The sequence below is a fragment of the Sceloporus undulatus genome, chromosome 1, assembly GCF_019175285.1.
Source record: "Sceloporus undulatus isolate JIND9_A2432 ecotype Alabama chromosome 1, SceUnd_v1.1, whole genome shotgun sequence".
Lineage (NCBI taxonomy): Eukaryota > Metazoa > Chordata > Lepidosauria > Squamata > Phrynosomatidae > Sceloporus > Sceloporus undulatus.
Window position 1 is genome coordinate 120,687,024 of NC_056522.1, and position 18,643 is coordinate 120,705,666.

Here is an 18,643-nt window from a genome sequence, read left to right on the forward strand (position 1 = left end):
GCAAAAGCAGGTTATAATGAAGGTTAAAGAAAAGCAATTAAATAATTGCATTAAAAAGGCACATGTTTAAAAGTTTAATATGGATTTAAATACACAACTGAAAGGAGACAAGATAAAAACAGCATGACGCCACTTTCAAACACCGTACTGCAAACATCACTGCCTACTGACAACCTGGGGAGAAATGTGCTTCTGAATGGCATTATACAGTGGGCTCTCAGTATTTGCTGGGGCTTGGTTCCAGCACACTACCACCCCATGGATGCTAAAATCAATGGATGGTCAAATCCCATTATATACAGTGATGCAGTAAAATGGTATCTCTTATATGAAATGGAAAAATCAAGTTTTGCTTTTTGGAAATTTTTGAGTGTGTGAATATTTTCTAACTATAGTTGGTTGAATCAATGAATGGAGAACCCATGAATATGAAGGACCAACTGTAGTCTCAAGAAAGGATGGGATTTCCATTTAGTTTGTTGAGGAGGAGTAGTCCCCAGGAACATAATTTGCCAATTCGTATCTACTACATCACCTCCACTTCTTACAAAGAAGTAAAATCAAGCCTACTCACCTCCAGATTGGATGATTATATTGCCTTTTCTGTGGGGCTGAACTTGAAGCCTGTCCAGGAACATAATGCAAAATGAGACTACCAGAGTTAAAAAAAATTAGAGCATGTTGTTCTGATTCTGTATTGAGCATACCTATTATAATTTATTCCCAGACTAAGTTCAAGATGCTGGCTTTTTGAATCTGCTATTATCAGCATATTTTCAAATTTATCTTAACCGATGAAATTCTGCTGTATTACTGTGTTCCTTTGCCATTTAAACCAGTAGTGGGCAGCTGTGAAAGAGTAAGGGGTTGCATTAGCCCTCCAGGAGACCTTGGAAGGTGGCACCCCCCACAAAAATGATTTTTTTCTTCAAATGCCCACAAACATCTGGGGTCTTCCTAGGCCCATAGAAGGTATTTTGAGGCAGAATTTTGTTTTAACCTTTGGGTCATCCAGGAGGCCTTCAGATGTGATGGTAGTGCCCTCCGTACATCCCAAGAGATCATTTTGGGGGAGGGAAACAGCCTCAAGGGGCTGCATGTCACCTGCATGCTTCACTTTGCCCATCCCTGTTATAAAATAGAAGGGCAGAACAGAAACCATTGATAAAGTAGTAGTAGTAGTAGTAGTAGTAGTAAATTTTATTTGTATTTCCCACCTCTCCCTGCTGATGTACACAACATCAGAAGGTAAACATTACTGTTTGTTCCTTGTTTATTTACTTCAGGGATTTAAAAATAACCAGTGCATTTTATACAATGTTTATTTTCATTTTAGAGGGAAAACACATCTGCTAAAAACCTCAGTTTATAATCTTGATCATTCTAGCCTAATATTTTAAGGTGTACACTGTATGTTTATTATTATTATTATTATTAACCTTTATTTATGAAGCGCTGTAAATTTACACAGCGCTGTACATACACTCTTTTTAGTTAGAGGGCCACTTGCCCTCTGCCCCCCACCCCTTTATAATATTGCCATTTTATCAGTGATCTATGTTTTTTTTCTTCACATGCTGATCTACTACAAGTATTATTGAATTTATATAGAGGCAAGTTCTACATATTCAGTGTTGTTGGATATCAAAGTATGTTTATGTGAACATAGGAAGAGAGCATAGAAGTCAAGAATAAATAGTAGTGTGCCAGGTGTGAAGATTAACTCTGCCTTGGCATCCACAAGCCAAAGAGGGACTGTGATATTCCCCCCATGCCAATTTTGGTTGTGTGAATAGACCACTAGGACCACTAAGACTGTGTATTTTATTTATTTATTATCCAAAGTGGCTTATAATAGTTTTAAAATGCCATTGTTTACAAAAGTTAAGATAATTAAATAACAGTTTTATTAAAAAAAATATTGTAGCACCTATGAGACTAACTATGAAAAAAGAGGTTGTAGTATCAAAAGTGCCACAAGATCCCTTTGCATACTGATATTCCAGACTAACATGGTTATGTCTCTAAATTCACTATTATTAAAAACATAGTTAAGAACAATTAAAAACACATATTTATAATATACAGTCGTTCCTTCCCTTATGCGGGGGATCCATTCCGGACACACACACACACTCCTCCACGTAAGGGAAGAAACACAGATGTACAATCCCCATTCAAGTGAATAGGGCTCATGCGTGTGCCATTGCCTTTTCCTTCCAGTGCAGCTTCCAGCAAAGACTGAAGATTTAAAAAATGCAGCACTCCACATTACACACACACTACAATGTCATAATTAAAATTCAAAAGGTCTGCCTAAATAAGAACATCTTCATCTGCCAAAGGAGAAAGAGGAGAAAAGGGGCCAACTGGAACTCTTGTGGAAGGGTGTTGGGGCTATGAGAAAGTGCAGATCTTAATGCATGTATATAAAGAGATGCAGTCTTTCAGATAATGCAGAATGGGTGGGGATCACTAAAAAGAAAAGAAATAATATCTGGTTTGAAAATAAATGTAGGGAAAACTAAAATAGTAACAAAAAATGTCCCCCCAAAAAGGAAGGAGAATTGATGAAGAAATCCAGTTTTGAAGTGAGTATAAAAGTAAGATATTTGGGGATAGATTTAACATCGGATAATTCTGATCTGTATCAAAACAATTACAAGAAAATGTGGATTCAAATTTTAAAAGATTTAGAAAATTGGAAAAAAATAAAATTATAATTATTGGATAGAATAGCATATATTAAAATGAACATTTTGCCAAAACTACTTTTTTTTATTTCAAACTAATCTGATAATAAAGGGGAAAAAATCTTATTTCAAGAATGGCAAAAGGCTTTATCCTCATTTATATGGCTAGGAAAGAAATCAAGAGTTAAATATAAAACATTACAGGATGCAAAAGAACGAGGAGGATTATCAGTGCCTGACTTGAGGGATATATTGTCATGCAAGCTGTCTAGTATGGATTAGAGAATGGATAAACTTGAGTAATAAAACTTACTACAACTAGAAGGCTCAAACCTAGACATCCATGGATTCAAGCATCCACAGATGGCAAGCCCGCATTGTATCCAATGGTGGGGCATGCACACATCCATGCCACCATTATAGATAGCCCCTGTTGTCCACTAGTGGCATGTGGACACTGCCACGCTGCCATTAAGTTCCTTTGTCCCCAATGGTGGTGCAGCCATCCCTAATGGTGGTGCAGCCATGTGCACTCACTGCCATTGAGAACAACAGAACATGAGCATCCATGGATTTTGGTATCCACGGGGGGTGTCCAGAACGGATCCCCCATGGATACCAAGGGTCAACTGCAGATCAGCCATTAGAGAAGCTTTTAGAAGTATCCTAATCTATCCTCAGTGCCAGAAGTCTCAAATTTCCTAATGCTGTGTTCCTTTCCCCCCTGGATTATAACAATAATTTTGTGCTTTTCCCCTCATAACTTAGACCAATCAGTCCTCTTCTGGACCAGAACACACCCGATTTCACAACATTTTGCTCAGTTGGAGAATGGTTGCACGCTATCAAGATGGAAAGATACAAGGATAACTTTTCAGCAGCAGGGTATAATAATCTTGAGACTGTAGCAAGGATGACTATTGAGTAAGTGAATGATGTGCCCTTGTGCTTTTGACTTTACAGTGGCTCACATCTTGTGTAACTTTCAGCGTTACCTCATTCAGTGTTAACTCATGTTACCTTGTTTTCAACAGCAAATTATGGGAGGCAGCAGCAATAGCATTCAAAGGGTAATAGTTTTTTAAAAAAATTCTAGGGATCCCATGCTCATCCCCAGTTTATTGAATAGCCAATGGTTAAGTATTCATGAAAGCTAGTCATTCCTTGCATCACCCCTTCTTCTAGTACAGTGCCACTGAACGCAAGTCTTGATCCATCACCCCTACCATTGCTACTTTTAGTGGGGGGGGGGGGATCCAGGGAAAGGTAGATAGAATAAAGCTATCTTTAAAACACCTTGTAATAGCAGTCCTTAGAGTTAAGGAATTATGCCCTAAAAATCTATGTGAGTCACAAATCTATCCAACACCACTTCTTTAGCCCCTGGAGACTGTACTCAGCTGCTTTTCTTTGCCACACATACTACGTAAAAGGTGTTGTTCAAACTGACCTTCGAGGATATTAAGTATTCCAGGCTGCAGTTCTGTGTACCCACTTGCTTTAAAACAAGCCTCTCTGAAATCAGAGGAACTGTGCTGCTGGGCTCTTAGACAAAAAAGAAAATAACTCACTGCACTGCGTAGCTTCCTCCCTCATCCCACACCTATCACTCAGGACAAAGTTTATTCTATATCCTTTGAAGGACATGACAATCTACCTGCAGAACATCTGCCATTTTCTGAAAAGATAGCAACAATTGTAAATTATATATTTCATTCATTTTTGTCCACTGTGGTCTTTATCACCCATAAGCCTCTTGAAGCATAAAATGGATACTAAAAAAAATCAGGCATGGCCATAGTGACATCCTAGGTGTTTTTAAAAAGTTCATTCTATGTATTTTGCTGTTCTTCCCGTTTGCTCCATATATTCTATCTGTTAAATATCTAATTTTGGACCTTTTTTTCTCCTTCCTCTAGTGATATTATGAGCCTAGGCATCACTTTGGTTGGCCATCAAAAGAAGATAATGAGCAGCATTCAGACTATGAGAGCACAAATGTTACATTTGCATGGCACTGGCATCCAAGTGTGATAAACATTTCTCCCCTATGAGGGAGGTGACAGACTTGAGAGAACAGTGCCAGCCTTCTGTCTACATGAAGTGCTGCTAGAAGATTTTTCTGGGTCCTTCCTGCAGACAACAGAAGGCTCACAAGAAGCACCTACAGACTTGAACTCCTAAGTGCCACCAGACAGTTACTTAAAAAGGGAAAATGGATCCACCGATGGCGGCAACGAAAGCAGTGACAATAAACAAAGTACTACCTGAAACACCTACGAACACCTTGAACTCTCTAACCTCCTTTTTATCTAATGGACTTTTTAAAATGTACATAGAGGATTTTAAAATGAAAGAAAGGATATATTTGTCAGATAAAAAATCATGATATTATTGTTGAAGTCAACAAGATATTTTCCTCAAACCTTTGATTTCAAGCTCTTTTTATTTTTAAGAAATCACTTGTGTTCCTTTTTCCTATAGACCTTCCTTTAGTTAAACATTTATATCTTTGGGCCTTCTTAGTGCTAAGCATATGACACATTATTACACTGGGGACTTCTGAAAGATTGTATGAATTTCTACAGACACAAAAGTGTAACTGAGAAATGTGTATCAAGCTAGCTACTGAGTGGGGTGAAGTGGGGTTAGGACAGGGTTTTCTTTATGGAAGTTACTTTTGTCTGTTAATTCCACACCACATTGATGTGGTTTGCTAATTGGCAGGAAATCAGGAAAAAATAGTGAGAGTTCTGATATTTTTGAAAATAATTTTGTATGACTTATCACATACCTTCTCTTTAAACAGGAAATGAATAAATGGAGAATCTAGCAATAATGTTCCCTAAGAAATCCTAGGCACGTTTAAAAGAATGGTTTGAAAGATGACTTTAAGTTGGTTGCCTAGATTAAATGAAATCTGTACATCTTCAACTTTAAATTTGTTTCAGCCCCTTTCACTGAATGATTGATTGTAGGTGTATCACAACAAAACAAAACAAAACAAAAAACAGGTACTGTACTGTAGTGTTGCCTAGCCTTTTAATCAGAGCACATTGGAGGTATATTGTTGTGTGTTTTTGTCATGTGTTTTTCTTTTCAATAATCCACATTAGAAGGTCAAGGAGAAACAATGGGCATGGTTAAATATGAGATTAAGTTGAATGTAGTCCTTCCTGCAAAAATAAAAGATCTTGGAGTGCAATCAAAAGAATAGTAGGCACATGTACACCTCACTTGAGTTAGCAGGAACTAATTTTAATGAATGCTTAAATTTCACTGATTTCAGTGTAGACCGTCTCAGTTCACATGTTACCATCCTCTGGTGGAGGAACTGGTGTGCACATGAGCTCATATATGATGTCTCTCATATGGATGATTTTCTATATGTCAACATTCAGTGATGCATCCTCCCTGGGCTTGCAACAAGTTCTTATTAATTTTCATTTCCTTTGTTAGACAAAGGTACTGTATTCACTGTAGGAGAAACTCTGGGCCCCTTTGTATATGAGTTTATTTGCCAATGGAGGGAAGATGATTCTCTTCTACCTACGCTGCTGCCAGTAACATACCATCTAGGAGTAATCTAGATTTCTCTAGATGTCAAGTTTTCAGGTAAGAGTTCAATCAAGACAGAGAAAGTAAGATACACTTTACTGAAATCAGTGTGATTTGAGAACAGTGGTGGTATGATGTCCCAGTGGTTTCATGAGATGCAAGTGCTCCCAAATCTCTTGATTGCACTCCTCCTGTACATGCCCTGTTGAAATGAATGAAAGGTAAAACAACAGCTGTAGGTTTTGTACAGGAGATATTTCTCAGTTGGTGCCTTTGGATTTTCTATGAGAGCTGTAGAGTGTAAGGCAAGTGGCAGTTCAAAATTTCAAGGATTGTTGGGGTTTTTTACAAGCTGCTCTAGACACATTTTTCTTTGAGATGTCTGACTGAAAGGTAGCTATTGAGTGAGAGAACTCTTTTTTGGAAAAAAATACCAGTTTTAATTTAATATATGCGTACTTGAGTTGAGTGAAATGTAAAATTACCATAAGCAATAACAAAGTGTGTTGCAGGAATATATACGAAACAGGTGATTAATGCTGTCAAAAATATCTTGCAAATCGTGAGCTACCCCAGCAGTGAACAGCTGTACTTCCAAAGAGAACTGGGCTGCTCCCGTTGGTTTTCATAGAGAAAGATCCCAGGGATCAGTCATATAAATTAAATCTCGTTAGATAATGTGGTCATCCACACAAAAAAGAAGAAATAACCTGTAAATGTTCCTTTGTAAAACTTGTACATTTTATTTATACTGTCTTGTTTTGTACACACATTTCTGTGCAGTGAGCTCTGAATACATTGAAAATGCACTATATTTTTCTATTTTACTTACAGAGCATCACAAAGAAGAACATGTTTTTCAGTGCTACATAATGTTTTTTCCCACATTTAGGACCAAAGATAGCTTCAGAAAACTGAGATCATTCTCCACTGGGGGAGGTTGGTGGCTGCAGTTCCTATGAGTGGTGAATTTACTCCAGGTTTTAGGAGCATTGAAGGGGCTGAGCATATGTGGGGGATAAGATTCAGCATTTTGGATAACTCATTTAAAGTTTGAACTAAAATCCAGAGCAGATTCATTACCCTGATGACATTGGAACCACTTACTTCCCCTCCTCCTCCCCCCTTATTATTATTATTATTGTTTTCTTTTAGAGCACTGTACAGTGTTATTTGTCATTTTATTTATTTGGTTGGTTAGAAAAATCACTTTGATTATACTAATTCTTTTTTATTCTTCTTTTCCTCCTTTGTTAAAGAAATCTGTAAAAAAAGACAAATGAACAAAAAATCTTTGAAATAACATAATCCCATTACATAGACACTTCCATTTGTAATCTTTGTAATAGACTGTAAATATATTTTTGGAAATACAACAGTGTGAATAAGGGTTATTTTTCATTTTCTGTCTATATAATAATCACAGCACTTTCTAGTCTTCACATTCTTATATGGCAAACATAATTCCCCTATAAACCTTGGAAGCATTTTTAAAAATGTAGGTAAAACTATTGATTTCATAATAAATTGTGAGCACAAAATTAATTGTATGTAGAGCACAAGATGAACTTGCCCCCAATTTGTGGAATCAGTCAACTTGCACCAAAGTGTTCCTTTAATGTATTGCGCCACAGTATCATTCTTTAGACTTAATGCATGGTCCTAATCATGTTTGTTTACTAGGAACTAGTATCATTTATTTCAGTGTTTCTTCCCAGTAAGTGTGTTTAGGATAGCAGTCTCATGCTTGGATCCAAGTGGGAGTATGCACACACACAGAAACAAATTTCTGTACATATGTGTAAGAAACTGAATCCTAGAGGTGTAAGTGCATTCTGTCAAATCATGTCAAGAAGACGGCTGCAGATACACAATCTACTCAAAGGAGTAACACCAGCTGCTTAATTGGAAGCACAAATAGAGTCAGCCCTCCACATTTGTGGGTTTGACTTTTATGACTTTGATGCACATTTGATTAATATGGTCTCACTGGGAATCTCTGTGTTCTCCAGCACAACTCTGCTGCAGTTGGCCATAGACTTGTCCTGGAGGACCTGGCATTACGAGAGAAAACTTCTCTAGGCATTTCTGGGTCCTCCAACACAATTCTATGGTCAGCTTCTAGCCAATGTTGACCATAGAGTTGAGCTAGTGGACCTAGAGATTCCTACAGAGATGTTCTCTCAAGTGAAAAGTCCTGTGCCCCTAATCCCAGTGAATGTGAAAGGCCCTCCGTAGAGAGTCGGGACAGGAATCTGAATAAAGCCTTTCATTTCTGCAACTGGAGGCAGATGATTGGTGCTTTTAGGACATCTTGACAGATCTGAGTGAAGCGTTTCACCCAGAGGGAAAACATGCTCAGCAACTCACTGTTCTCCATATGGATGGCTGGATAAGGCTGTAGCTCTAATCTTGCTGATTTTGATTGCAGTACTTCTATGGAGTGTAATTGCTTGAACTTGTGCCATTCACTTTCAAATGTATGGCCCTAGTTATCTCCCAATGCCCTCATGCAGGGATTTAGGAGCTAATAGTTTTCACTTTTTTGCATGTGTTTGTACAGAGAAAAATCACATGGGTGCAGTGCAGTTTATTGGAGATAATTACGTTTATTAGAAATACACACACACACACACACACTTCATGTTATGCATATTTTAACACTGCATCTTTCAGATTCAGTGGGAGGTTGCACACATGGGAATACACATCTCTTTCAGAAGATGAAGTCATAAAGGTGATGTTTAGAAATGGATTGTGCTAGAACAGGATCTCTGATTAGCCCCCAATCTCCACTGAAGAGGTTATCAGTAATTTCTTCAGTGATTTAGCATGAATAATGTGTTCTAGTCATGGGCCACTGTGAGAGATCACAGCTATATACTCAACTAGTCTTAAGAGTAACCATTCCTCTTTCTAAAATATTAAGTCTGCATTAAAGTAGCCAAAAATAACAGTATTAAATCTACAGTTAAAAATAATAACAACCTAAAGGCCTTATTAATATGCATATTAGGATTCCAATATCAAGAAATTGTGGAGTTTTTCCTCAGACAGGAATAACAAGTCATACAGGCCAAGGGAATATGATCCTCTTTGAATGTTGTTTGATTACAACCTCCCATCAGCTTTAGCCAGCAGAGCCTGTTTGAGGGATGATGGGAGCTGCAGTCCAACTGAAAAGGTGTACTTTTCCTGCCTTTAATATAAAGATATGAAATACATAGGGGCAGACTCCTGCTGAGAATGTCATTATATAATTCCTGATTATACAGCAGTTGTAAGTATTCAGTGTGCCTTTCACAACCATTTCCCTGTTCACCTGTAGTACAACAGGTCAACTTAAAAACCCAAAACAACTCTGTCCCCCTCATGACCTGAATGGACACTGGGATGTCCAGCTACCTCATTTGAACACTCTCATTCAGGTGAATTTGATGCTAAAGTGGTGCTGAACAGGTTCTCATCCACAGTGTTTCCCACTATGACCTTTTGGTGCAGTTGGGAAAACGCTTGCTTTTATACCTTGTGTGCTATGGGATATTCTGTTAATATTGTGCCTCGTGTCAGAGAAGTTGCCCTTCCTGCTTACTAGAGTGTCTAAAACAAACATAAATACTTCTGAAAGATGTTTGCACTTGGACTATGACAAAGGTCTCAGAGAAGTGACCCACAGCTGGCTCAGAAATATGTCTATGTTGTAATCACTTTTAGTTACCGTCAAAATTATAATGAATTGCGAGGAGATACCATTTAAGACCATGTTGATGAACACTTTTGTCTTCCAGATGTTGTGACCTTCAACTCCCAGAAGCTCTAGCCAACATGAAAAGTGGTATGGGATTTTGAGAGTTGAGATCCAAAACATTTAGACTATAGGTTCCCTTCTCTTGATTTGGGGCTGTAGAGGTCATAACCATAATTTTGTCAGGAAGATAACAGCTAAAACAATTGGCAGAGCAGTGGTGCAATATTATCTACCTGTAGCCTGATGTTCTCAGAAGAATGGCTACAAACTAACGTGAAAGGCAATCCCACAGGGTGTATTGCATGGCTTGAGCTTCAGGTGTTATGTGCAATGCACAACATGCATGCGACCAATGCATACACGCTCTCCATATGTTTTCAGTCAAGCCTCTAGTAGCATCCTAATAATTTGAAACAAGGTATCTGAAAGATCAAGAAATGAAGCATAGCAAAAATTAAGTAGTTTATCCTAAAGGCACTCAAGTAAGAAGCAGCATTTATACGATTATAGTATAGCAGAAAATGTTCCATAGTAGGAGCAAGTATAGGTATAACAATGGCTAACCAAAGACGTTCACATGCTAGGTATGTGACTTCCTAACAAGAGTATATCTCTGTGTCCAACTAGAAGAAAGGTGAATGTAGTTACTATCCAATATTTTGGATTTGGGGGACATACTACTGTAGATGAAGGTGTTTTGGCTAATAACCTGGATAGCAAATTAAAAATCAGCTTCCAGGTGCAAAAGAGATACTAGATCAACACATCAGGGTAATAGATTTGAGGATGGAAGGTTTCTTCTTGCTTGCCACAATATTCTTGCAGCACAAGAAGAGAATGTGCTTTTAAAATCCTGTCTTTTTTGGTTCTTGGGAGCACATGCTCTGTTGTGTTATGATTGTGTGCCTTCAAGTAGTTTCCGATTTATGGTGACCCTGCAATAAGCCTATCATTGGGTTTTCTCAGCAACATTTTGACAGGGTCTTCCACAGAGGATTTTTTTCCAGTGCCTTCCTCTGAGCTAAGAGAGTGTGACTTGACCAAGGTCGCCCAATGAGTTTCCATGGCCAAGCAGCGATTTAAACCTAGTTTCACAAGTCATAGTCCAACACTCAAACTACTATGCTATGCTGACTCTAGGGATACACAGTATGTGCAAGGGATGACCAAATCATCCTTGGTCTTCCCATAGGTGCTGTGGCAAGACATACATTTGCTCCACTATCCACTGAGTAGTTGGGGGAAGGGCTGTTCTTTTTTCATGGATTTTATACAATTTTTTATTATTTTTGTATGCAGCATTGTGAAGTGGCACTGATAAAGGGCATATTTTATGGGCTGTGTGTGTTAAAAAGTGGACTATGAGTGATTTAACTGATCAGCTGAATACAGCACAGTGCCCCTCCAAGGCCTCTGCCTGCAAACAATAAAAAGAGTTGTTTGCAAGGAAATTGATACTTGATTGCACAACATAGTTTTCATATGCAGTTCTCCTAAACTATTTATAATGTGTTGCTATACTGTGGTATACATGCAGTGAAGGGTAGAAGTGAAAGAGACAGCAGCAATCAGTTACTAATTTCACTTATATTTAGGTGTATATAACCCCAAGCCAGAGAAAAAACAAATCCTTTCCACTTGTTTATATATTTGTCTGTACAAACTGCATCTCAATCAGACAATGTAATGTGGCAGACAGTGGAACACAGACATTGATTTTACATGGGCATACCTGTGAAAATTCACATTTGAATTGGTGGTGAGGTGAGGTCCTTGAGGCAGATTTTACATCTAAAATTACAACCCCATCACACAAAAATATCTGACCCCTGGCACTTGAGTGGAGGAAGTAATTAAAGAGAAGGTATGTTTGCAATGACACATCCATTGCTTCTGACAAGTTCCCCTGTTGGAATCATGATGGATCAGATTGTGAAGCAATACATAAGAGAGATATTACTGTTCTTAGAAATATGTGTGTGTGAGGTGGAATTGATTGTGTGTATACACATATGTAGACCCCATGCTTGGCAAAGAAAGATGCATGGGAAGAGGGGACAGGACAGAGGAAGAGAAAGAATTAACTCAGTAAATAATGGTGGGATTCTTCTAACCAAGACAGAAAAAAGACTGATTGCAGAAGCATTTACACAAGTTTATAACATTTGTTTGGATCGCCGCCAATTCTCTCCACTTGCCCACATCCAGATGGCCCTGTTTAACTTTAGGTGAACACAGAAATTTCAATGATGAAAGGGCTGTACTTTTATTTATTTGTCATCCTTAGCAGGTGATCCCTAAATGGCAAAGACTGAGTTGGGGAGAGTAGGCTCAAATTAGCCAAATCTCTAAGCAAAAAGGTAGAAATCTTGGCAAGATATTGGGAGCAAGCAAAGGAACAGAGTTTTTCTAACTAATGATGCAAGGAATTGTCATTGCACTTGAGAGTCTCAACAATAGTAGCCTTTTCACAAGCTTGTAGCGAGCTAACATTCACATTGAGGAGCCACTCTTATATGAAGTTTACTGTACATTTTTGAGAAACAGTTTGCCTAATTGGGAGTAAAATGCATAGAAGCATACTGTAGTCAAAAGTTGCAAAAATTAGGCAAACTTCACAAAGGAAATTTCTAAATTAAGAAAATGTAGCCTGGCAACTTGTTAGTAAATTACAACTGCATAATACAACTGCATAAGTTACAACTTTGCAATTAACTTTTACGGTCATTGCATAGCTGTAATTCTCTAACAACCACAAAATCATCTTGTAAGCAGAACATTCCTTGTCCACAAGATAGCCATTTTCATGTTGTCAGATAGTAGGAGGGTGAGCGAGGACATGCTCAACTGTTTTCCTGTAGCTGAGGTGCTGCAAGAACATTCTCTGCAGGCAGTTAATAATAATAATAATAACAATAATAATAGGATTTATTTATATGCCGCCCAATCACTGGGAAAACGGGCGGCTTACAACAGAGGGGATAATAGACGGTTCCCTGCCCTCAGGCTTACAATCTAAAAAGTCACGGCACAAAAGGAGAAGGGAATGGTGAGGGGGGGAGGGGATCAGGTCAAGCCCTGGAACATCCCTGCAGAAACCTGTAGCAGTGTATCCTACAACAGGAAAACAGTTTGAGGTGTTCCTGTGCACCCCCCCTAAACTCTACCAACATGGAAATGGTCATGTAAGGGTGGGGGCTGCGCTGAGCTTAAAAGATGAGGTTTGTGGGGAGCATCAGGAGATATGGTTTTGGAGACATACCTACATGGTATCCATGTACCTGATGCAGGATTTTGGCTCTGATTTTAAAGTTCTGAGAATGCAAGGATAATACAAAATTTGACAAATTGATATGAAATACTGTAAGGATGATGGGAAGAACATGCAGGTGGATTTGAGGAAGAAAATAAATGAAACGAAGGCTGAGGGCCTCATCACATGAGAAAACAAAGCGGAAATGGAGCCAGGGATTAGCAGCTTTTTCCATGCCTTACCGCATCACAGCGTGGTGCTTCAGTTCGCTTCCTGTGGGAGACAGTTGTAAAGGCACTTCTTTCATTGAACAGATTTTTCTATGTACTAAAGACACACTTTTAAAACAGTCTCCTATGGAAAGAGAGCTGAAATTCTACAATATGATGTAGTAACGCACAGAGAAAGGCACTAGTCGCTGACTCTGTTTTCACTTTTCTTATGCAATAAGGCTATGAGGTAGTGGCATATCCTTCATTCCAACCAGTCATCTGACCAGCTATGGAGCTTTGCAGTGGAGATACACCTTTTCTTCTAGAATTCAGAGACACGGCCATGTAAGTCTGGAACAGCAGTATGTGAAGGGATCTTGTAGCATCCTTGAGACTGTGTGAAAGGAATTGTAACATAAGCTTTCATAGACAGTCTACTTCGTCAGATCCGATGAAGTAGACCAAGTCTATGAAAGCTTATGCTACAACCTACTTTGCACAGATAGGGGCTATACAGACCGCCACTTTCCTGGCCAGATCAGGGCCACAGCAACCTCACACTAGCCTCTGGAGGGCACAAAAAGTTGCTGCCAAAAGCAGCTCTTATTTGCACCCTCCAAAAGGTAGCATAGCCACAGCAGCACAGCTGTATGGAACCCCTTTGGCATTGTTTATTGGAGAGATTCCTAGTAATTCATGGCTCTGGCTCCACATTTTAGCACTAGATCTGAGCTTAATGTTTAAAATAAATACTAAGGTCCAAAACACACTGCAGAAATCATCCAGTTTGAAACTACTTTAACTGCCCTGGCTCAATGCTAGGGAATTTTGGGAACTGCAGTTTTGTGTAACATTTAGCCCTTCTCTGTCATAGCTTTGGTGCCACAATAAACTACAATTCCCTAGCACTTAGCCAGGGCAGTTAAAGCAGTCTCAAACTGGATTATTTCTGCAGTGTGTTTTGGACCAATTATGATATATCTCAGTTTTTAATCCATTCAATGATTAGATTGCTAGGAGGTTTTAAGTGTGTGTCAGGGACAACACTGAATCTATTACTTCTGATGATTCAGTTGTGATGGTGTTTTAGGAAAGAGTGGTCCTCCTAATTAACATTCAGCTGAATGAATTTGGGGGGGGGGGGTGCTTTTACAATGGACAATTATAGCACTGTTTTTCCATTTGGACTGTCATGGTTCCATCCTATTGAAACCTCAGTTTTGCAGACAAGGAAGGGGCCTTTAGACTTCTCTGTCTGCCAGAGGGCTTGTTCAGTGCTTCTGGCCAATCTACAGACTCCAGGACTCCATATGATGCAGCCAAAACAGTTAAAGTAGAGCCATAGTGCTGTAATTGTGTAGTGTGAAAGGGCCATTGGTCAAACCATCCCCAGTGCACATTTTATTCACATTTTAATGTGTGATGTGGTTGGAAAGATTCAGAGATTAAGTCAAAAAGGCAAGTAAAAACACTGTTATGCTAGGACCACCTCCTTTTCTTGCTTTCTCTTTTTATGGATGTTTTACACAAGTTGTAACTGACCTATTTTGATTGTTCATGTTATGATCCTTTCCTTAACTCAAAAATCAATTTCTTTCCCTTTGAAACCACAAAGATTATGACCTGTGAACTAGGTTTTGTAGATGGAGTTACAATGTGGTTTACTATGTGTGGTGAATCTCTACTGGCCCATATATCTACTCCCGGCAGCACAGAGGATGCTTGGTTACCTAAACGTTCCCCCTGAGTTTAACAGGACTTCCTTCTGAGTGGACATGCACAGAACAGCTTTGGTGCAGAAATAACACTGCACAAAATAAAGCAGCTTGACACAACTTCCATTGTCGTGGCTCAATGCTAGGGAATTCTGAGACTTGTAGTTTTGTGAGACATTTAGCCTTCCCTGTCAGAGAGCTCTGGTGCCACAAAAAACTACACATTCCAGAATTCCATAGCATTGAGCCATGAAGATTAAATTAGGGTTAAACTGCTTTAGTTCTGCAGTATGGCAGCACCCTGCAATGTTAGAAATTTGGGGAATGGAGGAAAATTTCACTTGGGGTAGTGGAATTTCTATTCAGGGGCAATTACCTCATTTTACCCCCTCCTCATAGCTACATCTTTGCCTTTTTGCCTCTTTCTTTTGCTTCACATTACATTGCAGTAGCCCTTATGCCATGTTTCCCAAGTTCCCTTGGTTCCCACTGCCCTCTAGTTCAGGGATGGACAGCTGTGGGGAGCAAGGGGGTAACTTTGGCCACCTAGGAGACCTTGCAGGGCCCCCCACACACTATAAACAAAAAAGTCCCCAAATGCCACCCAACATCCGAGGCCGAGGGCCATTGTCACCATATTTTAGGCCCAGGGGAAGCATTAAAAAAAAACACAAAAAAACAGGTTAACTTCTGGTTTATTTCCAGCTTTAAAAAGAGTGCATTTGGGAGCAAAAAAGGTTGATTTTTAAAAAGAAAAATACCTGTGAGGGGCAGGGAACACAGAAATGGCTCTCTGGAGTGCATGTGGCCTGTAGAATATACTTGGCCCATCCCTCTCTAGTTTCACTTCATGCTGTTGCTTGCCTGCCTTTTGTCAAGCAACATTGGTGGCATCAGATGGCCACAAATAGAGCCTAGACATGCAGTGGTGGCTGGTGAACACCAGAAGATGAGGATCAGGGACAAGGAGTTGGAAAGAATGTGGGAAGAGAGGTAGCATCTCTTGTCATTGTTCCTCACAGTGGCAGAGCTTGGGTCTCTATGGCCTGTCCCATAACATTGTCCCACTTGTGTCTTGCTTAATTCCATCTCTCCCTTCTCCTTGCCTAGTGGTAGGGTCAGCAGCTGCCAGCTCTCTGTTTGGCTAACTGCTCTCCTTATATGAGAAGTATGAAAGCAGTGGCATGTCCTCTTTTGGTGGGATGGGTTGCACCACATGGGATGCAAATAATAATCTCAATTCACATTTGAAATTGGCATGTGGCTGAATGGAGGTAAAAGTTTTCTCACACATGCTCTGTTGTAATGGCAGGGATTGCCTCCTGTCCCTTCTTCTATCCATATGCCTCTCTCTCTCTCTCTCTCTCTCTCTCTCTCTGTGTGTGTGTGTGTGTATATATATATATATATATATTGGAGTTTATCATCCCACTCCAACTTTGACACTATATTGGGGCCCGATCACTTGGTGATGCAGGCTCATTGAGGCATGGAGACAAAAACTAGGCCTGTGTCTGAGAGAAGAGGCTGTAGGTAGAGTTTGATCTTGAAGGCTGTATTCCAGATAGTTAAGAAAACAAATGCTTAAGAAGAGGCTTGTAGCATTCAGCTGCAACAGGATGCAGTGAGAGGAAAGGCAAGGATAGGTCACCAGCAATATAAGAACAATAATAGAACAAAATATTTATCGCCCCATCAAACATTGGGATCTCGGTGTCTGAAGGATTTCATGGCACACACGCTTGACTGCTAGACAGTTTAATTGGATGCAGGAAGAAAAGAAACACTATATGGTTTATTGCAAAACCTTTAATAATTTCTTTCAAGATTTTCTCTTTAAAGCAAAAAAAAAAAAAGTCATTGTCTTTAAAGACATTACCCAGATTTCAGCAATTTTGTAACTTTAGTCCTAATCCAAAGAAAGTTAATTAGGCCTCTGTCTCATGGAAACCAATAACTAAGAACCATCCACTTCTGAAGGGTCCTAAATGTATTTGATGTTCTCTGAAGTGGATCCACTACTATTATCCCAAGGCCCCAGTGCTAGTCTTCTAATGTTGCACACCAGTTTAATCGAAATAACAGCCCTGGAGAGTCTGGAGTATGTAGTAGCTATCCAGACTATACACACATTATAATGGTGGTATCAAGTGCTGCTTCAGCTTTTCATTATGGATGTACAAAGAGTACCAAACCTGGCAGTGTTCTGCAAGACATAGCCATCAGACTCAAGCAGTACATTTCTCTGACTTAAAAGCACTTTTTCTCTTGGTTCTTTTAAGCCAAATCACCCAATATTGCTGTTAGCTGATGATTACCTTTTTTCTGTTCAAGTTCTTCCAGCAATGAACACCATTATTTTCTTAGGTGCTTGAATAGTCTATTCACTGAACATGTTCACTGTCAGTGCTGTAATGTAAATACACAAACAATGAGGGTATTTAATCAGTCTAATTAGTGGAATACTCTGCCTCAGAGAGTGATGGATTCTCCTTCTCTGGAGGTTTTTAAACAGAAGCTGGATGGCCATCTGTCGGGTGTGCTTTGATTCTGTATTCCTGCATGTCTAAGATTGGACTGGTTGGGCCTTGAGGTCTCTTCCAACTATGATTTTATGATTCTAATACAGACATGCTTCCCTTTATACCTTTATACAGTAGGCTTGCCCTTTCTACAGGCTAGCCATGGCGCCACGGCTTTAAGGCGTTCCTTTAGCACTGCATTGTGTGGATGCATTGCCAGAGGAGTGCTGCAATGCTGTGCACTGTGTGGAGCAGCGTTTGCCATCATGCCACCCTGGAGGCAGAATTAGGGCTTGCGTCATGTGGATGCCACACCCCGACTCCTCCCCCAGGCTGTCCTTTATGGCCAGTGTGCACAGTCCCTAAGTCTCATTTACTAGATGATGAAGGCTATAATTCATATGGTACTCAATACTAGTTAAATACTACTTTTTAAAAAGAAAGAAAGAAACTGAATTATTTTATTTTTTTACTAGAATGTTGATATCCTGCCTTCTGTCTGAAGGTTTCAGGGTGTCTTACAACAAAATCAGTTTAAAATAATAAGCAGTAACAATAGTTTCAAAAGATTAAAACTATATTAAATAGTTTATCAGCTAAAACCAGATGCAAGATTTAAAACTAATCTCAGATAATACAACCACAAGACATGTGCATTCTGGATAAAATCAGTTAAGCCCAAAGGTTTTAATAAAAACTGAGTCTACAGGCTGTATGCAGGTTGCCAAGAGCCAGTGTGGTGTAGTGGTTTGAGCTGAAAAAATTGAATTAGGGGTAGATTAAACGATTTGTGGAGTTTGGGATCAAGTGGAGGCCCAGTTGTCAAACAGCTTCAGTTTGGGCTTAAAAGGCAGCTTCAAAATGACCAAGGTGGGATACAGACGGGCAAAAAGGGGTGTGTTCATGACGTCATGAAGGTATAGCCTTCAGACGGCCCTTACC

General features: G+C 39.4%; 1 protein-coding gene across 4 annotated transcripts in view; it reads left to right on the forward strand.

Moving 5' to 3' along the window:
• Positions 1-7,627, forward strand: part of EPHA7 (EPH receptor A7) — a 229,865-nt gene extending 222,238 nt beyond the window's left edge. For all 4 annotated transcript variants that reach the window (XM_042454981.1, XM_042454990.1, XM_042454999.1 and 1 more), the window contains exons 16-17: positions 3,462-3,617; positions 4,613-7,627. In XM_042454981.1, the coding sequence (XP_042310915.1) occupies positions 3,462-3,617; positions 4,613-4,727 (271 nt within the window). In that variant the 3' untranslated portion in view covers positions 4,728-7,627. The remainder of the gene's footprint in view (positions 1-3,461; positions 3,618-4,612) is intronic.
• Positions 7,628-18,643: the final 11,016 nt, after the last annotated feature.